Source organism: Notolepis coatsorum, assembly GCF_963971535.1.
Source record: "Notolepis coatsorum genome assembly, contig: SUPER_7_unloc_3, whole genome shotgun sequence".
In the NCBI taxonomy this organism is placed as follows: domain Eukaryota; kingdom Metazoa; phylum Chordata; class Actinopteri; order Aulopiformes; family Paralepididae; genus Notolepis; species Notolepis coatsorum.
The window spans coordinates 1072330-1095870 of record NW_028174878.1 but is presented as its reverse complement, the minus strand read 5'-3'; the positions used below and the strand labels follow the sequence as shown (position 1 = coordinate 1095870).

The 23541-nt window shown below is 45.7% G+C and overlaps 1 protein-coding gene across 1 annotated transcript in view; it reads left to right on the top strand.

Moving 5' to 3' along the window:
- LOC311232749 (B-cadherin-like) overlaps positions 1 to 6704 on the top strand; it is a gene marked incomplete at both ends in the record, with an annotated part of 45068 nt that extends 38364 nt beyond the window's left edge. Inside the window, one exon of the mRNA XM_084338328.1 lies at positions 6584 to 6704. Coding sequence (XP_084194454.1) covers positions 6584 to 6704 — 121 coding nt within the window. The remainder of the gene's footprint in view (positions 1 to 6583) is intronic.
- Between the last annotated feature and the right edge of the window lie 16837 nt (positions 6705 to 23541).

The window sequence follows — 23541 nt, the reverse complement described above, 5'->3', positions numbered from 1 at the left end:
CATTAAAGGCCAAGCCCTGGAGTTTTTTAGATCATATTTGTCTGAGAGACGTTTTTGTGTTAGCCTGGGCGACGCTGTATCCTCCACAGCACCTCTCCCCTGCGGGGTTCCCCAAGGCTCAATTCTCGGGCCAATTTTATTTGTGTTGTACCTGCTCCCCTTAGGGCCTATACTCCGAAAGCATGGCATCTCCTTTCACTGCTACGCAGATGACAGCCAGATTTACATGCCATTAAAAAGAAACACTACCAACCCGGTAAAACCACTATTAGCATGCCTTGATGATGTTAAGGCATGGCTGGCATCAAACTGTCTTTGTCTCAATGACAGTAAAACAGAGGTCATGGTGTTTGGTCCCAGCAATGGTCATGTGCCTCCTCCTGGTGATTTGGGCCCTCTTGGGCTTTTTGTGAAGCCAACAGTCACCAACCTAGGGGTGAAATTCGATTGTGACCTAAAGCTGGACAAGCAGATCAATACTGTGGTGGGAAGGAGCTTTTTCCAGCTTAGGCTGTCTAAGGTCAAACCTTTTTTATCCCGTTCTGTTTTTGAAACGGTTATCCATGCTTTTATGACCTCTCGCCTTGATTACTGTAATGCCCTGTACGTGGGCGTCAGTCAGGCCTCCCTCTCTCGTTTGCAGTTGGTGCAAGACGCTGCTGCCCGTCTGCTGACGGGAACGCGAAAGAGGGAGCACATTTCCCCTGTGCTGGCTGCCCTCCACTGGCTTCCTGTGCGTTTTAGGATTGATTTTAAGGTTTTACTGTTTGTTTTTAAATGTTTGAACCGCTTGGCACCGGGTTACCTCTCAGACCTGCTGGAACCCTATGTTCCTCTAAGGTCCCTCAGGTCCTCTGACCAGCTCCTCTTGGCCGTTCCAAACTCCAGGCTGAAGCTTAGGGGGGACCGTGCTTTTGCAGTGGCAGCCCCAAAGCTCTGGAATGAGCTGCCACTGCATGTTAGGCAGGCCCCCACTCTGCAGGTGTTTAAATCACGCCTCAAAACACACTTATTTGCTCTGGCTTTTGTTTTTTAAACCGTTTTCGAGAGGTTGGCCTTTTTATGTGACACATTGTACTGTTTTATTATGTGTTTTTATTACATTTTTATGTTTTATGTTTTATCCTATGTTTGTGGACTTGTACAGCACTTTGGTCAACTTTGTTGTTTTAAATGTGCTATATAAATAAAGTGGATTGGATTGGATTGGATTGGTTGATCTTTGAGACTTTCCCTGTAGATCTTTCCCTGAATATTTTTTTTTTCAAAAAAATTAATAAAATAAAAAAAATGTATCTTTCCCTGAGAGTCCACATTACAGTTCTACTTTTGTTTTGATGTGAAAAGTGATGCTGCATAAGATGACTGCACTTAGTACTGACTGAGAAAGTACACATTACAGTTCTACTTTATAAAATGCTAATTGTAAATATGTTTGTCAATGTTAATAATATGAGAAAGTCCACATTACAGTTCTACTTTTGTTTTGATGTGAAAAGTGATGTTGCATAAGATGACTGCACTTACCACTGACTGAGAAAGTACATATCGCTGCTGTCGGGACAAAACCTCATAACTCCATTTTTTTTTATATTTTTTTTTTCTATAAATCAACTCCGTAGATCATCCTCCATATGTGTGTGTGGGTTTTACAAAGTTTAAACAATGGGAAAGCATTAAACCGATCATCTGTCTAAACCTCCTAACACTATTCACCCTCAAATCTGTGTTCGTTTTTTTCATCTGCTGAAAAGTTGGGTTTTTGGAGTTATGAGGTTTTGGCCCGACAGCAGCGATATTACAGTTCTACTTTGACGTTTTAATGTTGGACCAAAGCATTGCATGTAATTTGAATACAGGCAAATAAAAGTCATTTAGTTTAAAGTACAATCTTGGCTGTCTTTTTCTCTCAACGCTTCAATAGGTAGATCTTGCCTTCACAAAAAAAAAAAAAAAACGTGATCTTGGGCTTAAAAAGGTTGGTGACCACTGCCCTAACTGCTCCCAGTGAGCAGGTTGGCACCTTGCATGGTTGCCTCCACCGTCATTGTGTGTGAATGGATAAAAGCGCTATATAAATGCACCATTTACCATTTAGCAGGGGTGTAAAGTACTTGAGTAATTGTACTTCGTTACAATACTTAAGTACTTTTTTTGTGGATTTGTACTTTACTCAAGTATTATTAGGTTTGTATACTTGTACTTTTTTACTCAATTACATTTCAGAGAAAAAATACATACTTTTTACTCCTTACATTTAATATGCAGACCTACAAAGTACAAATCTCGCAGGTCCAACCATTTTAATTTGTATATTTGTTTCTCTGGCCGAACTAACGTTAACGTTATTAATCCCGCGGCCGCAATTTATTTAAAAACAGCCAATCAAATCCCCATCAATGGGAAATGAACCCGCCCATACCCATGCTGATTGGTCCTTGTGCGTGACTAGAAAGCGAGGGTCTTTGATTAAACAACTGCTATCAGAAGAATAGATGGTCAGAAAAAAAAATTTTACTTACTTTTTAGTACTTTACTTTTTAGTACCTAAGTACATTTAAAAGTAGAAACATTTAGACTTTTACTCAAGTGTGTTTTTAGCCAGATACTCTTTTACTTGAGTAAGGTTTTGAGACGGTACCCATACTTTAACTTGAGCATAATTTCTGGGTACTTTTCACACCCCTGCCATTTAGACGTACGGCGTACGTGTCGGGAGATGAGCTTGTTTGAACATTTCTTTTTGGTGTTCGCACTTTTTCCAGGAAGAGAAGACAGTATATTTCTTTAGATGTGTGATTATTTTTGGCATATAGTGATAAATAGATTGAGAACTAGGTGCATACAAAAAATGTTTAAAATGGAGGGGGGAGGAAAACACTTTTAATTTCATGGGATGTTTTAAAGCTAGAGCGAAGATAGTGGAATCATGTTGAACTAGAACTAACCCAGGTTTAGCAATGTTTTTGAGGTGAATAATTGGTTGTTTTCCAAGGGATCCCTTGAACTTTCACCTCAAAGGATCTGAACGACAACAGCATCAACAGAACCATAAGAGTGTCATCTTTACAAACTACCAGTTTATTCTAGTCCCATGTAGTTGAGGGTCAAAACCACACAGTTAATGGCATGCAGTACAAAGATGTTACTACATACTGATGTGGAAAATATACCCTCATGTCCAGATAATCATCCTGTCACAGTCACCTTTTATTTAATACATTTTTAAATGTTCCTGTAGTTTCTTTTCCTATTTATTCTCTGTACATAGTGTAGGTGTGACAGGCAGAATATTAGTATAGTGCAAAATAATAATATATTTCAAAGTTGAAAGGGTTTTAGGGCTGATCAAGCTGTCAAGCCATTTTACTTTCTGATTTCAATATGCTTCATAATTATTTTGTTGCCATTTTATATTTATTTAGGTAGAGTTTATCTACAGACTGAAAAGGGTGATGTATTTATAATAAAGTTTCTTTTTAAATGTGGTTGAAGGCAATTTTGATATGAAGTCATTCTATTAGCCTACAATAATCTCAATATGTGTGTATGGTGATTATTTGTATTTCATATTTGTGTTTCATACAATATGTACAGACTAGCCTACCTTTGGAAAATAATATGATAGGAAATAAATCTTCGTAGCAAGACAATAGAAAGTCCCAAGATTTCCCATTGTACTAATGAAAAGTAGTAACTACACTGTATATGGAATTGAGAGTTGAGACGCTCTGCTATAGCGTATTAACGTAAGGTTATGTATATAACCAACTTCTGTGAATGCTAGTGACGCTCAGCATCATATTGCATATATCTCGCTTCAGTGGATATGCACTGAATACATTTCAAAATGTACCTTTACATACCAACATCCGTCTGACCACACCCCCATCTGCTGCCTACATAAGCAGGGGTGGGGCCACACACTCATCTCCTTCCCAACAAATTTCACCACAATGAAAGATCAAGGGCCGCAGTGGCGTCTAGATGCTGAGCGTCACTAGCATTCACAGAACTTGGTTATATACATAACCTTACGTTCTGTTTCATGCTAGCTTCCGCTCAGCATCATATTGCATAGCAGGAAGCTAGTTTGTTTTGAGATGTTTGTAATTTGGTTTTTAGTGCATTTGAGGTGCTTTGGTACCATGAGGTGCAAGCATAGTCGTAGTACCCTTGAATGAGTGCTCCTGCCAGAGTCTTCAGGGTATTCAGGCCGTCTGGAATGTTAACGGTCACCACACCTATCCATTGACACCTCTGTCGGCCGACCCCAGCCCCCCCCCCCCCCCCCCCCACACACACACACACACACACACAATATCGTAGCCTAGGCTGCCTCGAAAAAGAGATCTTTGATCTCAAGTGACTACCTGGTAAAATAAAGGTAAATATATATATTTTTTTAATAAAAATAATGTGTAGACTGGTCTGGGAAGGCATAGCCTGCCCGTGCCTTACATACCCGCCGCCTATGCCCCCCCCCCCCCCCCACCCACCCAACCCCACCCCACCTACCCAACCTCCTCCAATGTACAGTTTCTACGTCAAATGTATATACACTCTTTTCTGGACACTTTTTGTATCACAAACAGTACTGTATTTGCAAATCTGGTATGTCATAAATGTATAGATGTAGCAGTACTGTCTATCTGTATGTCGTGTGTGTCGTATATGTTATGATGAATTGAAAATGGGGGACCCTGATGTAAACGAGACGAAAGTCTTTCTCTGGTCTGCATCCCCTTAACAATTGTATGTATTGAGCTGTACTGTACTGGGTGGCGCTGCTGAGCGGGCCTGTGACGGTCTCGTGACCCAAATTCCTGAGGGGCCTGACAGCGCGGGGCCTGACAGCGTGGGGCCTGATGCGTGAACACTTAAGGTAACTAACTTGCGTTCAGCGTTTCGTTCAGTGTTTCTCTGATTGGCCACGACGCCCACGTGACCGCGCGCTAGCACGCCCCCTTATACGCGCCCTGCCGCGGCGCGGCAGAGGCGCGGTTGCCGCTGCATTATGCATTCGTAATCCCCCCTACATAATAACCACGCAGGTTAATCAAGCAACGCTCGCACAATACCTAGCTTAATAATAAGTAGGCAATTGGCACAAGTGTAAATTATACATTCGTCACTCATTTTTAATATTGACGGTTAGCTCAACTCGTTTGTCAGCTTGCTGTGGAGCCTATGGTCAGTTGGTGACAAGTTCAAATCACTTCAATTTTTTTTCTTCTTTTTTTTACGTTTAATTAATTTATCATCTCTATATATAAACGTAACTAGCTATTCATATCAATCGAAATAACGTTCATCTCCGATATTTAAACATGGTCCCCAAAATGAATGGAAGCGAATGAGGAGCCTGACACCTGGGAGGAATGGGGGTGTTGCAGCATTGGGGATGTTTAAAAAATATAATTTAATATAATATAATATAATAATTTGTGCTTCACCTAAAAATTTGGTCAGCAGCCTCCACTGGTTTGAAATGATAGTTTCCAGTCAGTCACTGTATAATAATGGATCCCCTTTGAATACTACAGGTTCGGGAATGGGGATTCTGTTTGAACTCACTGCGTCAGCTAGGATCCTGACGAGCTCTGAAGTACTTTCACCCAGGAGGGGGGCTACAGTTCTTGGTGCAGAGAGCACATACGGGGAAGGAGGAGTTGTAGGAGCAGGTATTTGGTTGATTGTTCTCCTCTCGCTATCCACTTCGATGCTTAGCTTCTCTTCTTCTTCTGTAGTCGCCACTTGGTTGTACACTTGTTTTCTCACTTGGGCTGCATCTAGACTTTTCATTTCCTCCAGTTGCTGTACCCTTCTTTTCCTTTCATCCAGGGTTCTTTGGAGGGCTGTATGCTGCGATATCATTTGAGCTTTGATTGTAGCTTCCTCTTCCTCCTGCTGCATTCTTCTTTTCAACTCATCTGTTTCTCTCTCCAAGCGATCCGCCTCTATCTCCAAGCGACGCTGGACAGCTGCTGCTTCTTGTTCGGCTATCTGTTCTTTAGCTTCCTCTTCCAGCCGCTATATTTCTCGATGTTCTTGGTGTTGCTCTTTTGTTAGCTTGAGAACAGCTTGGCCTGCAGCGACGTCAGCAGCAGCATCTTGACGTCTTGCTGTGGACCCTTTCGAACGTACGGAGGTCTTCTTTGAGTTAGAGAAGTAAGAGTTGTGGCTTCCTGTGAATAGAGTACTGTCTTCAGGATAGTAATCTTCATCTTCAGGTGTTCCATACAGTCGGCTTGAGGCTCTTTTGAAGATGATCTGGGATGTTTGGGTGCACAGATCGACTCTCCTACGGGTTTCCTGATCTGGCGTGTCAACTTGTCTTATTCTTCATATGCACGGTGGACGTCAGCGGAGAAACCACGGATATCAGTAATGACTGTTTTGAGTTCCCCAGTCACTGTCTTAGTTAGTGATAGTATCTCCTTGGTGTCTCTCGCATTATTTTTCCATCTCTTGTATACTGCTTGGAACCTTCGCTGGAGTCCTACAATTTTCTCCTCTTGCATCTCTCTGCCCTTCTCTGTCAGAGTTATGATTCTTCCACTTTTTCTTGTATTCCTTTCAGCTGTGTCGCCGTCTTTACACCTTTCGGGCTGCTCTTGGGAATCTTCTTTGTTTCTGGGTTCCTCTTCAACCTGTTCGATGATCTGTTCCTTTTGAGCTATTGTGTCATCTTCTTGTTCTAGCTCAGTAATCTCTCCTTTACGTGACATGTTGAAGACCAGGCACGTGCACACATAGAGGCCAAGGGGTGCCTGAGCACCTGCCTTTTTGAGCCTCATCAAAAAAGTGCCCTTTTTGAAAAAAAAAAATTAAATAATGTTTTATTTTTTTTATTTTACCGTTACGCATATAGACTGCCCTTCCAACTGAAAAATGTCAGGATAGAATCAAAATATTAGGTAAAGAGAGAGAGATGCCCCATATTCCATTGCAGTTTGCACGGCCTCTCCGCGGACCTATATATTTTATGCATAGCGTGGGTGGTGATGATGATGATGATAGAAACCGCTGTTGAATGCTGGTATTACACTCATTGAGGGACACGAAGAAGTCAAGTCCGATGGGATTTAGGAATCTCAAATACAAATCGGGATTGGAATAAAAAATGCATTTATATTAAACAATACAGAATATACAGCACTTCTTGGGGTCTGTAGGGTAAGCACTTATTCCCTCCCCCCTGAACATTTATGGAGATGTATGGGCCTTTTAAGTCAGTGATAAAAGTGTCTTTCAAGGATAAGTGAGCTCCTGCACTGATTATTATAGTTCAATATTCAATATCACCAAAACCCCCCAAAAAGCATAAAAAGGGGGCCCCCCGCCAGAAAAGGGCCCTTAAAAATCGCGCTCGCGCGCTCGGTTAATATATACACACATATACAAGTGTAGTGCCCTTTTCAGCCTTTGAGCACCTGCCCCTCTAAAGTCCTGTGCACGTCCCTGGCACGTGCACACATAGAGGCCAAGGGGTGCCTGAGCACCTGCCTTTTTGAGCCTCATCAAAAAAGTGCCCTTTTTGAAAGAAATTAAAATAAAAAACATTTTTAATTTCTTTTTTTATCGTTAAGCATATAGACTGCCCTTCCAACTGAAAAATGTCAGGATAGAATCAAAATATTAGGTAAAGAGAGAGAGATGCCCCATATTCCATTGCAGTTTGCACGGCCTCTTCAGCGTGCCTCTCCGCGGACCTATATATTTTATGCATAGCGTGGGTGGTGATGATGATGATGATAGAAACCGCTGTTGAATGCTGGTATTTCACTCATTGAGGGACACGAAGAAGCCAAGTCCGATGGGATTTGGGAATCTCAAATACAAATCGGGATTGGAATAAAAAATGCATTTATATTAAACAATACAGAGCTCCTGCACTGATTATTATAGTTCAATATTCAATATTTGATCACCATAACCCCCCAAAAAGCATAAAAAGGGGGCCCCCCGCCCGAAAAGGGCCCTTAAAAATTTCGCGCTTGGTTAATATATACACACAAGTGTAGTACCCTTTTCAGCCTTTGAGCACCTGCCCCTCTAAAGTCCTGTGCACGTCCCTGCTTGGTGGAGGCTGCGAGCAGCGTTCTTTGGTAAAAAAAAAACTAAATAATTTCCAACAAAGAGCAATGGCGAATCCAGTCGATGTTACGGCATTGTTTCAGGAGTGGGCACGTTAGAGCGAGACCCAGCAACAGGTGAATCAGAAGCGCCATGAGGAAGCGATGCAGGATTCCCAGACACCCCATGACGTGGTTCTGAGTGAAACTCTGGAAACTGCGGAGAAATGGAGGAATGGAAGCGCTCGATTCATTCCACCATGCAGAGACCCACAGAGCGGAGAGGCAGATGAACAATATTAACCCCGGACATTTCCTGGTCAAACTGAATAGCGAGGACGACATTGAAAGCTATTTGTCTGCGTTTGAACGCACCACTGAACGAGAGAACTGGCCAGCAGAACAGTGGGTTAGTTTGTTGGCACCATTCTTATTTGGGCTAGCCCAGACCAGGGGCGGGGCTAGGGGGTGGCTACTTGGGCTCAAGCCCTGAATGTTTTCTGAAAAGCCCCGAATCTATTTTCAAAAATAAATAAAAATAAAAAAATTACAATTATTATTATTATTTTTTGGACAATTAATCATTGTTACATGCAAATATGTTTGCACCAGATTTAACATAAGCTAATTTCCATCTGTAGTCTATCCAGCTGCTAGCTGTATTTGAGTGAGTTAGGTCTTGGTGTTATGGTAGACTCAGACCTAAGCTTTAAATCACAATCAACAAGTTGACAAAAACATAACAGGGTAACAGAGCATGAGGTGAGGCGGACCTTTAAAAAAGTGAATATCAGGAAGGCAGCAGGTCCGGACGGCATCCCCGGCCGCGTCCTAAAAGTCTGTGCCGACCAACTGGCTCCGGTATTCACTGACATATTTAACCTGTCCTTAGAACAGGCTGTCATCCCCACCTGCCTGAAGAAGTCCACTATTATCCCTGTACCCAAAAAATCCAAGCCTGCTTGCCTCAACGACTACCGCCCTGTAGCTCTCACCTCCATAGCCATGAAGTGCTTTGAGAAGCTAGTAAAGGGCTACATCTGCTCCTCCCTCCCCATCAACATGGACCCCCTGCAATTTGCATACCGCCCCAACAGGTCCACGGAGGACGCCATAGCCCATGTGCTGCACACAGCAGCATCACACCTGGACAAGAGGCAGGGGAACTATGTGAGAATGCTATTCATCAACTACAGCTCGGCATTCAATACCATAGTCCCCTCCATACTCATAGCCAAGCTCAGGGACCTGGGCTTGAACTATGACCTCTGCCAGTGGGTCTTGGACTTCCTGACGGGCAGACCCCAGGTGGTGAGAGCAGGCAACTGCACCTCCTCATCCATCACCCTCAACATAGGGGCCCCCCAGGGCTGTGTTCTGAGTCCCCTCCTCTACTCCCTGTACACACACGACTGTGTGGCTCAGCGGAGTAGCAATACAATCATCAAATTTGCTGACGACACAGTGGTGGTGGGCCTGATCTCTGCCAACGACGAGAGGGCCTACCTGGAAGAGGTCAAGGTCCTGGCGGGATGGTGCCAGGAAAACAGCCTCTCCCTGAACGTCAGCAAAACAAAGGAGATGATTGTGGACTTCAGGAGGTCGGGGGTCAAGGACTACAGCCCCCTCAGCATCGACGGGGCACCGGTTGAGAGAGTCAACAGCTTTAAGTACCTCGGAGCCTACATATCCGAGGACTTGACATGGACCACACACATTGACAGTGTTGTGAAGAAGGCACGACAACGCCTCTACTTCCTCAGGCGCCTAAGGAAGTTCCAAGTCAGTCAGAAGATCCTTAAGAACTTCTACTCATGTACAATAGAGAGCATCTTGACTGGCAACATCACCTCCTGGTTTGGGAATAGCACTGCACAAGACCGAAGCAGACTACAAAGAGTGACACGTTCAGCCGAACGCACAATTGGAGGGGGGCTCCCCACCCTCCAGAACATTTACAACAAGCGTTGCAGGGGCAAGGCTAAGAGAATCATTAAAGACTCCAGTCACCCGAACAACTGCCTCTTTGAACTGCTGCGGTCAGGCAAGCGATACCGGAGTCTCAAGGCGAGCATAGAAAGACTCAGAAGAAGCTTCTATCCCCAGGCCATCAGGCTGCTAAACGAACAATGAACACTACACAACAACAACCATCAAACGCACATAGCACACACATCCACACGCACACACTCACTTTAAACAAACACACTGTAGCACCCACTCCACACACTTTATAGCACACACCCACTTTAAACAAACACACTGTAGCACCCACTCCCCACACTTTATATTTATTGATGAAGGATTGCACTACAACTCGTACACCTTACTGTAAATTGTACCTAAATTGTACCTCATCCCATTTCTGCTTTGCACTATATAGTACTGTACATTAGTACTGTTGTGAAGGGCCAGATTAAACCGAATATATATATTTATTTATATATATATATTTAATTGTATTTGTATATTCTCTAATATTCCTTGATATCCCTTGTATATTCCTTGTACAATATGCATTGAATATCCATTCTAGCCTACTGAACATCCCATAATAGTCTCCATTCTACTATTGGTCGAGACCTTGGTGCCAGGCTGCCATACCCCTCAGACCCAGTTCAAACGTACCGCTCCACATGTACGAACAAGTCCTAGTTCCGCGTAGGAATCTGACTACCGCACCACTAATGGGACTATTTGTTCATAGTGCGTATATATACTGCGCTACTAAAGTAGGACTTTCTTTTCAGTCCAGTTTCTTACCCTCCAATAGAGTCACAGACGTAAAGCCTCCCCGCGACGCCACGTGTGGGAGTAAGGCCAAGTTCGCCTACCATCGGTATTGAGACATCGTGTATATTAATATTTGAATAGTCATATTTGGCACTATATCGTCGAGTTGGACGTAGTCTATTAAGCTAATAATAGTCTGTTAATATATAGTGCTTCGTACGGTGAGAATACTACCGTAGTCAGTACCCCATCGTTTCGGGCAGAGAACTGGCTGCTTATCCAGGGTGGTTGACCCCACGTGAAGCTGCACCCGAGGAGCCCCAGAGCCGACGAGCGAGTGGACCTGTATACCGGATTATTCTACCGACGACAGCCCGCCTTCCCAGGCACGGATTATGCTTTGTATACTTTGATTATTCCATGGATAAAGACCCCCGACACTGCCGTGTGTTGGAACCCCCCCCCCCCTGGAGAGGACGCAAGGTGAGGAGACGCTCTGCAAGACGAGGTCGCTTCACGTCTCTCCTCCGTGGACCGGAGAACGCCGGCCCACAAAGAGTCCACCTGCTTTCATCTGTGGTCCAAGGATCGCCGGCGCATTGAACGGCACTACAGTGGGTTCACCTGGGATACCCTTGGCCGGATGAGGCAGCCGGATTCTACCCCCCCCCCCCCCCTCCTACTCCTGTCGGCTTACAAGCGACCGGATTAACCCCCCCTAGTGTGTCCAGTATATAATCATTAAAGTATCATTGCTGTTATTCCTTAAACTATTCCAGGTCGTATATGTACCACCTGCGCCTTCAGAGATTGGACATTCTCTATTGATATACCGACGAATACTCTTGCCATAAAAGTGCATACTAATTCCATTCATAAATGTGATTGATTTGATTAAGTGCTTGCTCTACACACCATCGCTGTGTAGAAATAAAGACCTATTTCTAATTCGTACATTTGTGTTGGATCCGTTTCATCTACGTGACAGTGTTCATCATAATATATTTATGCCGTGTACTGGGTGGCCGAATATTAAGTACAAAGGTAGTGGTAGTAAGTATCATATCTAGTAATACAGTCAGGGAATTGTACCCCTCAGTTACAATTGGTCCTTCGAGCCGGAGGGTAATTAGTGTAATATTAATATAGTGTTATTAATATTGAAATGGCCTATGATGAACACTCCACGAAACGATCCTCCTAACCAACGCCCGCAGCGCGAACGACGGCTCCCTCAGTACTTAGAGGCCTACGCTGTCAGTCAACAACCTAGTCTTCTACTAACAGTAAACGCGGTAAAACTAGAAAGTAAAAGTATGTCTAACCCCAACGCCCAGACTACCCCGACCATAGAGGCCCCTACGGGTTCTAATGTAACTGACCAAGTTCACGGTGGGGACCAGTGGGAACCAGACATGACTTCACACCCCGCCAGTACTGAAGAAGTAGTCCCCGATGAGTCCCGGGAGGAATACAACGCTACCGAGAGAGAACTCGGCACGGAAGAAGACGGGGAGAGCACCGTGGAGATAGAGCTCCAAGGCTCCGCAAGGAGTACCCCGAGGGAAGGCTCCCCTATACAACCGCCTTCTCCCAGCGAGGCAGAGAGGACCCTACAGCAGGCCTTCCTCATCAGCCTGAACGCCGCTGCTGAACGCGACCGACTGCGGATCCAGCAGCGGAACGAAGAAGAGCATATACGTCTAGAACTAAGACGCATTCAGAGAGAAGAGAATGTGATGTGGCCCGAGACCGAGCAGACAGCCAGCGAGCAGCTGCTGGTGCTCTACGGGACGCAGAGCGCGACAGACAGCAAGCGCAACTAATAGAACAGCTGATCAGACGGACAACACCCTCTCCCTCCGCCAGAGGCTCCAGGAACTCGTCTAGACACACCTCCAGGGCGGCATCCCCTAGCCGAGTAAACAACCCTGAACTTGACCAACAGACGAGGTCTATACCCCCCACAGACCACCTCCCCCCACCGGTCCAAGCGAGACCTAGCAACCGGGAAGGAGCAGCATATCCTGTGGAGAGGCTAAACCAGAGACTACAAGCACTGGATGACCTAACTGAAGACGAAGAGGAAGAGGAGGAGAACCACGCCCGACGACAGCACAGTACTCTACCGGACCAGGAGGTCCGGTACAGCCCAGGCTATACTCCCGCGGAGCTGCGCTACAGACCCCCGACTCTATACACGGGTGAGCACGACGCACGACCCGCACCGAGGAACAGCACCTGGACAAGCGGGCCATGGTACACTGCCGGTACCAGCCCATACCAAGGAGCGGGAGGAGACTCGCCTAGGAGGCCTCTCCCCCAACGCTCGCCGATGTATCCACAGTCAGCGTCATACATTGGCCCGCCTATGGTACCCGACTTCACCCAAGAGAACCGGGCCCAGTATACGGAACTCCGCATGTGTCTGGAGACCATGTTGGTGGATGTATTGGATGAACGCCATAAATACGCCATCCTACTGAAGCACTTAAAGGTGCCCCGCGCACATAATATAGCGCTCGCCTACGCGACTTCCACCACCCCATACACAGCAGCGCTGGTAGCATTGGACCAGAGGTATGGGCGCATATGGGATTACGTGATCCAGGAGATCCGACACATCGACCGCTTACCCCCAGCAATAGACAATCGAGCACTGGACGACCTGTCCATCAGAGTGCAGTCCCTGGTAGGGATGTTGGGAGCGCAGAGAGAGAAGGGGAGGCATGAACTTTACGCCAACTCAAATGTGGAAAGGATCTTGGAGAAGCTGCCGCCCGCTCGACAGGAGCGTTTTAGGCGACAGAGGGACCACCGAGACCCGAATGGCCCCGAACCGAACCTCCTCGATCTAGCAGACTTCCTGGCGAGAGAAGTCAGCAGCCTACGGCTAGATACATTCGGACGGAGCACCCCTGGCTCCAGAGAAGGAACCAGACGACTAAATGATGGAAGAAGATCGGTGACTGTGATGCACCAATCGGAGTCAGTACCGAGCAGCAGGAGCCACAGTACCCCCTCCAGAACGGAGAAGTGGAAGATAGTGTGCCCCTACTGTGAGAAAGAACACTGGCTAGCGCAATGTGACTCCTTCCCCAAGCTGAACGCGGAGGAAGCAAGTCAATGGATAAAGTCCAACAAGCGCTGTTTTCGCTGTGCGCGCTCACACATGGCAGCCGAATGCCGCTTAAAGAAAAGGTGCACCAAGTGCGATGGAGCCCATCTGGACATACTTCACGACAGTAACAGACGGCGCCCTTCACCCGCACCATCCAGCAGCAAAGCGAGCGTCATGTACATCGATCCCGCCAGCAGCAGTGGAGCCCGAGTACTCCTAAAAGTAGTGCGTGTGACACTAAGCTACCAGAATAAAGTCCTGGACACTTACGCCGTCCTCGATGACGGGTCAGAGAAGACCCTGCTGCTCGCCTCCGCTGCGGCCCAGCTAGGGCTGCGGGGAAGCGAAACCCAAATGACAATTCGGACAATAAGACGAGATTTGAAGACGATAAAGGGCGAGAATGTCTCATTCTCTATCGCAGCAAGCGGCCAGCCTGAGCGACGGTACCAGATTACAGACGCTTTCACCAGCCAAGAAATAGGACTGTCGCGGTACACATACCCCGTCGCCAAGCTGATGGAGAAATATGCACATCTGCGCAAGTTACCGATCCCGCTCATAGACAATGCTATGCCGACCCTGTTGATAGGCTCCGACCATGCAGACCTCATTGTCCCGATAGACCGGGTTCATACCGGACCCCGAGGCTGTCCTGCAGCAGTCGAGACCCGTTTGGGATGGACTCTCCAAGGCCCGCTCGCCAAATCTCTCAACCGAAGTACAGCCACTAGATGTCTCCACTCCCGAGTCACGGAGGGAGAAACCGCACTCCTGCAACACGTAGAGTGGCTATGGACCTTGGAACAAATGCCCTTTAAGAACGGAAAGAAAGACATTCGCTCTAAAGATGACATTTACGCCATTCACCTCCTCGAGACAGGGACCAAGAGAGTCCCGGTCAACGGCGTGTTGAGATACGCCACGCCACTCCTGCGGCGAGAAGGAATGCCTACTTTCCACGCCAAGACAGACGCCACAGAACGGTACCTGCTGAACACGGAGCGGCGCTTAGCCAAGAACCCCGCCCAAGAGAGTGTATACCGCGCTGAGATTGAGAAGCTCATCACAGCGGGACACGTCACAAAGATGGACATTAAAGAGGCTGACCAGACCACTGAATCGTGGTACGTGCCTCACCACAAGGTCCATCACAACGGTAAAGACCGCATAGTATTTAACTGCAGCTACCAGATCGGATCCCAAAATCTGAATAAAGAGTTACTGCCCGGTCCCACACTCGGCCCCTCCCTACTCGGCGTTCTACTCCGCTTCCGCCAGGAAAAGGTGGCCATCAGCGGGGACATTAAAGGAATGTTCCTGCAGGTGAGATTAGTAGAGGCGGACAAGCCCCTGTTACGGTTCCTATGGAGAGAGAAGCCAGGAGATGAGCACCCAGCCATCTACCAATGGGAAGTCCTCCCCTTCGGAACGACGTGCAGCCCCTGCTGTGCTACATTTGCACTACAGAAACATGTAGCAGAGGACCCAGCAGCGGACGAAGAGGTCCGACACAGCGTAAAGAACAGCTTCTACGTAGACAACTGTCTACAAAGCCTTTCAACCCAGGAAGAAGCCGAGGCTCTCCTGATTAAACTCCGCACCTCATTGATCAAAGGCGGCTTTGATCTCAGGCAGTGGGCCAGCAGCGATCCGCAAGTACTGCGCAGCCTCTCCTCCGAGGACAAGGCAGCCAGCAGCGAGACCTGGATGGCTACAATCCCGGGAGAAGCCCAGGAGATGACCCTGGGATTGGTGTGGCGATTCAAAACAGATTCGCTTCACTACAGACACAAGCCCCTGACTACGGAGCAGGGAAGGCCGGCGGCGGCGCCGACCACCAGACGGAGTGTGTACACAACACTCGCCCGACAATATGACCCGCTAGGATGTATTCTACCGTACACCACCAGGGCAAAAATGATTGTACGAGCATTGTGGGACAAGGACCAGGGCTGGGACGACCCCATTCCCGCATCCACCTGGAGAGAGTGGGAGATGGAGCTCCACTCACTCCCAGGCGTTAATATGCGCCGAAGCTACTTCCCACCCACGGTGAGGCCAGAGACATGTAAAATGGACTTACACGTCTTCAGTGACGCCTCAGAGGTTGCATACGGATCAGTAGCCTACTTGCGGGCCCAAGAGAAGGGGGGAGAGATCTACACAGCATTTGTCCTCGCCCGCTCGAGAATAGCCCCACGCAAGCAACAATCTATCCCACGTCTAGAGCTCTGCGCAGCCCTAGCCGGAGCGCACCTAGCCACGCTCATCCAACGTGAGCTCACCATACCGGTGTCTAGAACAATCCTGTGGTCAGATTCCACGACGGTACTCGCCTGGATCAAATCGGACTCATGCAAGTACAAAGTCTTCGTGGGAGTCAGAGTCACCGAGATTCAAGACTTAACCGAAGAGTTAACCGGAGAAACAGAGTGGCGCTACGTTGATACAAAACAGAACCCAGCTGACGTCATCACCCGGGGGATGCCCCTGGATGACCTCACCCGTCGCAATGTCTACAGTGACGGCCCCGCATTCCTAAGACTCCCGGAAGGACAGTGGCCCATGCCTATCCCGAGGGAAGCAAGTCCAGAGGAGGTGGAAAATAAGAAGTCTGTGTTCTGTGGATTGAGCACCGTAGCCTCCACCGACCCTAACATAGACGATTGCACGTCCATAGAGAGTGCACAACAAAGAACATTCCTGCGGTACCACCCGGAGTGCAAGTCCCCCGCTGATATGTCAGCAGCTAACTACGAGGAAGCAGAATTGCTTCTACTGCAGCGAGCCCAGAGAGACTCGTTCCCCGATGAATTGGCCTGTCTACAGGGAGGAAAGCCCGTCCCATCCGACAGCAGATTAATTCATCTGGCCCCCGAGAGCGACGCTCATACCCTCATCAGAGTGGGTGGTCGCCTACGCAGAGCCCCCAATCTACCGGATGACATTAAATACCCGATCGTATTGAACAGCCGACACAAGGTCACAGAGCTGATTATAAAGAAATACGATGAGGATGTACATCACGCAGGAGCAGAAAGAGTCTTCGCGGAAATCAGACGTCGTTACTGGATCCTACAAGGAAGAGAGGCGGTACGACGCTTCCAGCGAACATGTCTAGACTGCCGCAAGTGGCGCGCGCAGCCCAGCATACCAAGGATGGCTGACCTTCCTCCATGTCGCCTCCGAATCGGTGACAAGCCATTCCACTCAACGGGTATGGACTGCTTTGGCCCGCTGCACATAAAGAAAGGAAGAGGAACCGAGAAGCGGTGGGGTATTGTATTCAAATGCATGACCACCAGAGCGATACACATCGAGCTTCTCCCGACCATGAGCACAGACTCATTCCTTATGGCCTTCCGTAGATTCACATCACGGAAAGGAAGACCGTCTACCCTATTGTCCGATCATGGGACAAACTTCAAAGGCGGCGAAAGAGAGCTGAGAGAGAGCTTCCAAGCTATGGGCCCAGAACTTAAGACCCACCTCGCTCCAGCACAGGTTGATTTCCAATTCAACCCCCCAAACGCACCCCACTTCGGTGGCACTTGGGAACGAGAAGTGCGCTCCATAAAGACAGCCCTGTACGCAGTACTTGGGGCCCAGACTGTGGCGGAAGAAGTCCTAATGACAGTCCTCACGGAGATTGAGGGAGTACTTAACTCGAAGCCCCTCGGATATGTCTCCAGTGATGTGGCGGATATCGACCCAGTTACCCCCAACACACTCCTGATGGGGCGGCTAGATCCTGCATTACCCCAGACAATGTACCGGCCTGAAGAAGCGAACGGCCGACGAATGTGGAGGTACAGCCAAGTATTAGCCGACAAGTTTTGGAGCAGTTTCCTACTGCACTACCTACCGTCTCTACAGACCCGCCAGAAGTGGGTAAAGGAGAGAGACAATTTGACAGAAGGAACAGTCGTCATGATTATTGATCAATCACTGCCCAGAGCTATGTGGCCGGCCGGCCGCGTAAGCAAAGTGATCACCGGTGCCGACGGCAAGGTCCGAGCAGCTGAAGTGCTCGTCCAGGGTCGCACTTACACCCGTCCCGTGGCGAGGCTCATAGAACTGCCCCGACTCCCAGACACAATCGATGATGACCATGACCCTACAACCCTATGACTTTGTGAAGTTGACTGACCCCTACAGCAAACCCTTATGTGTAAATAGACAACGCGATTAATCTGTCTCTGTTTAACTGATTAGGTCTGGGACCAATCAGGGGGTGGCTGTTGTGAAGGGCCAGATTAAACCGAATATATATATTTATTTATATATATATATTTAATTGTATTTGTATATTCTCTAATATTCCTTGATATCCCTTGTATATTCCTTGTACAATATGCATTGAATATCCATTCTAGCCTACTGAACATCCCATAATAGTCTCCATTCTACTATTGGTCGAGACCTTGGTGCCAGGCTGCCATACCCCTCAGACCCAGTTCAAACGTACCGCTCCACATGTACGAACAAGTCCTAGTTCCGCGTAGGAATCTGACTACCGCACCACTAATGGGACTATTTGTTCATAGTGCGTATATATACTGCGCTACTAAAGTAGGACTTTCTTTTCAGTCCAGTTTCTTACCCTCCAATAGAGTCACAGACGTAAAGCCTCCCCGCGACGCCACGTGTGGGAGTAAGGCCAAGTTCGCCTACCATCGGTATTGAGACATCGTGTATATTAATATTTGAATAGTCATATTTGGCACTATATCGTCGAGTTGGACGTAGTCTATTAAGCTAATAATAGTCTGTTAATATATAGTGCTTCGTACGGTGAGAATACTACCGTAGTCAGTACCCCATCGTTTCGGGCAGAGAACTGGCTGCTTATCCAGGGTGGTTGACCCCACGTGAAGCTGCACCCGAGGAGCCCCAGAGCCGACGAGCGAGTGGACCTGTATACCGGATTATTCTACCGACGACAGCCCGCCTTCCCAGGCACGGATTATGCTTTGTATACTTTGATTATTCCATGGATAAAGACCCCCGACACTGCCGTGTGTTGGAACCCCCCCCCCCTGGAGAGGACGCAAGGTGAGGAGACGCTCTGCAAGACGAGGTCGCTTCACGTCTCTCCTCCGTGGACCGGAGAACGCCGGCCCACAAAGAGTCCACCTGCTTTCATCTGTGGTCCAAGGATCGCCGGCGCATTGAACGGCACTACAGTGGGTTCACCTGGGATACCCTTGGCCGGATGAGGCAGCCGGATTCTACCCCCCCCCCCCCTCCTACTCCTGTCGGCTTACAAGCGACCGGATTAACCCCCCCTAGTGTGTCCAGTATATAATCATTAAAGTATCATTGCTGTTATTCCTTAAACTATTCCAGGTCGTATATGTACCACCTGCGCCTTCAGAGATTGGACATTCTCTATTGATATACCGACGAATACTCTTGCCATAAAAGTGCATACTAATTCCATTCATAAATGTGATTGATTTGATTAAGTGCTTGCTCTACACACCATCGCTGTGTAGAAATAAAGACCTATTTCTAATTCGTACATTTGTGTTGGATCCGTTTCATCTACGTGACAGTGTTCATCATAATATATTTATGCCGTGTACTGGGTGGCCGAATATTAAGTACAAAGGTAGTGGTAGTAAGTATCATATCTAGTAATACAGTCAGGGAATTGTACCCCTCAGTTACAAGTACACTGCATAGTATTGTATATTATATGGTAACTCAGTTACGTCTATTCTGCATCGAACATTGTACATATGTCTACACTGAACACTGTGACCTCATTTTCTACTTCTAAATTACATGCTATACTATGTTATTTGATACTATCTTGTCTAGCACAGTCTCTGGAGCGTAACAGTAAGAAGCATTTTGTATGAAAGTATTCTGTACTTCTGTATGACAACTATTAAAGAAACTTGAAAACTTGAAACATAATTCTTCCACCTTAGAAACATAGCTGAAGTACGGCCATTTATAAATCAAAAGGACGCTGAAAACCAGATCCATGCCTTTATCTCAAGCTGACTCGACTACTGTAATGCACTCCTTACCGGCCTCCCGAGAAAATTCGATGATAACTATTTTATTGCAATGCACTATTGCATTATTTTATTCTATTTTACTAACTATTTTATTGCACTGCACTATTTTACTTTGTATCAGTGATAATCAAACCGTAAACAAAGACGCATATTAACACTTTCAGCGCCAGATGGCGCTGTTTACTGTTACTGTTGAAAGGCCAGCGCCTTTTAACATGGGGATACGTGGCTGTGTTTGCAGGCCTAAAGATATATTATATATTATAGCTATGGATCTAATAATATAGTGGATTGTCCTTGAGTTTCTTCCGATCAAGATGCAAAAAACAGATCATTTTTCCATCCATACATTTCCCTTTTATACCGTCGTGAATATGAGTGTAGTTTCAGGGTGGTCTGGTGTCATTTCCAAAATTACAGACACCAAGCCACATCGTTTCAAATGGAGTGCAATAGCGGCCGCAAGGTGTTAGGCGGCGGTATTGGACTTTTGAGATCTCAGACCCATCCCCAGTGATAACACAGGCTGCCGGCATGCCTTTATGAATGGAAATATCGAATAAAAGAAACAACGATGTAAACCCGACTATACTCTGGTTTTCGGGGGTCCTGGCACTCAACGTTCGCCGAGTTAACCCTAGATCTTAGATGATATGAAAAACGATGTGATTTAATGTTCTATGTCTTACCTTGACTTTGTCTATTTTACTGCTATCTATTTTATGCTTTATGTCTGCACTTTATGCATTGCTCTTGATCTGCCAATGTTGTGCTTATGTCTTTTTGTACTGCTGTGAAGCACTTTGAGCTGCAATTCTTGTATGAAAGGTGCTATACAAACACAGTGTATTATTATTATTATTATTATTATTATTATTATTATTATTATTATTATTATTATTATTATTATTATTATTATTATTATTATTATTATTATTATTATTATTATTATTATTATTATTATTATTATTATTATTATTATTATTATTATTATTATTATTATTATTATTATTATTATTATTATTATTATTATTATTATTATTATTATTATAGTTTGCTTCATTAATTAAAGGGTGTGAATTTAAGTGTTCTAATAAGACATATTTAGAACTGGAGATATGTGTTTGTGTGCTATATTTAATGATTTTAGCATAGGGGAATGTATGGCTTCGCGGTTGACAATGTGAATAACGATAAAGCTGTACAAAGTTATTTTTATGCTGTTTTATATTAACCAGTTAAATATTCAATCGCAGTCATCTCCTTACAAAAAAGTTTGATCCTATTTGCATATTCTTTGCTCACTACTGTAAGGCAGCCTTGGAGACTTGGATGGCTAAGGACGGAAGAAAGACACCTCAACCCAGGATTTCATCAAGAAGTTAGAACTGTTTATTTACCAGATCTAGGAAGCACTTTGTTTTGTACAACAACAGCTTGACTCACAATGATGGTTTTATAGGAAGGACGTAGCATCATAAATCAACCAATAAGAGAATATGAAAATGAATACATTACAGATACCATTGTCCAATCAACATAGCAAAAGAGGAATACATTTCAACGTTGGCCAATACGAAGTCACTGGGCCATAAGTGTCCACGCCCACCTCACACTCCAGACAGCTTTACACCCCAGACACCAGAGTACTGTACATACAAGGCAATGTTGAGACTAGAATGGATATACTGCCAGAATAAAACCAGGTCACGCTAAATTAAAGATCATTGTTTAAGGTAAAATAATAAAAACAACTAATTTCAAAGACGACTCTCGTACCCTTTCTCTGTCAGGTGAAGAAGCCTGTGATGGCTTCACTGCCTCCCAGCCCCTCCTTTCACATTTAACTACTAGAGTTTGTCTGGCACAGATCAAGAGCAGGCACACACGATAAAACACCAAGCTATGGATCCACTTAGAGTGGTTCATATATTCAGTAAAAGATATTCCAAAGGAAAGGAAAGGGTTTCAAACATTTCTGTTTACACAGAGAACACACACCGATTACCACTGCTGCAAAAGGTACAGGTTCAATTTACTCATTATAGGCATGAACGTATTTATTTACTGATTACAATACGCTTTCAAAGTAATTTAAGTTTTATTTTTGGTTACTGTTAAATGACAACATGGCCAGTGAGCTGTGGTGTTGAGCTACAGTATATTGATTGACCCGACATGTCACGAGACATGTCATAGTACACCAGTCTACACTGGGAAGAGCAGGAAGCCACTGAAAGTGGTGCGATGGTTCTGATGATCAAACACATCATACGGACTATCAAACACTTTGTCTCGATTGTAAATGGAGACCGTGTCATCAAGATTAAGCTGCAGAATCACTGTGCCACTGGAGCTCCTATCATTTGTCACGTAGGTCGTAGGTCCATGTTGGTCGTGCGTCACCAACACGCCACCTGAGGCATAACCAGGGGTGTCTCGAAAGGCCGTGTTGAAGGTGAAGAGGTACACGCCTCCGACTGGAGCAGTGAAGATACCTGTGACAGAAGGACATTGTAACATTAACATTGTATTTTATTATAACATTCATAATAATGTAACAAATAATTAAAAAATAAATACTAACCTTCATACTGTCTTTTACTATTATGCACTTTGCTACTAAGGAATCTACCTTGCCTATACTACATTTACATTTAGTCATTTTATCAAAAGCATTATTACACTTGTGTTCTGTGTATTTAAATAGTTTTTATTGGTTTTTTAAAGGTTCAACAACATTATATACATACGTACAAACATACATACAATACATGACTACATATAACCGCACAATACCTAAAATAAATGAAAAATAAAGTAGACAAAAAATAAATAAAATAAAAATAGTAATAATAATAAAAGAAAATTGCATTGTTCCTATACAGGTTGTCACTTGCCATATAGAAATTGCCTATCTAATAAATCACCGTCTTATGCCTAAGCATCCTCAGCCGGGAATTGTAGATTAAAATAATCCAAAAATGGCTGCCAAACTTGGATGAATTTCTGGGTAGAGCCCCTGGTGGAGTATTTAAGTCTCTCAAGTTTTAGGTGTGCCATCACATCTTCAACCCAGCGTCGATGTGATGGAGGAATGGCTGACTTCCAATTAAGCAAGATAAGGTGTCTAGCCAACAAAGAGGAGAAGGCCACAGCATCTGATTGAGCGACAGATACCCTAATTTCGCCAGGGAGCACTCCAGAAACTGCAACCAAGTGGTTGGGGCTGATCTCCCTGTCACACATGAATGAAAAGGTTTCAAAAACAGAAAGCCAGAATCGGGATAGTGATGGGCATGACCAGAACATATGGCAGAGAGTGGCTGGAGCCTGATGGCACCTGGGGCAGGTCGGATCCACATCCGTGTAAATGTAACCAGGGGCGTAACTTGCGGGGGGGTCCCCGGAAAATGTCCCCCGCATGATTTCAGAATGCAGTATTTGTCCCCCCCATGTTTTTACCCCCAAAACGCTGCAACTGCGCGGCCTGGCGGCCAGCACTGTGACTCGCTACTACACAGTGCCGGCACTGCAGATTTACCCTACTCTTGGAATTCATTGCTAGATCCTC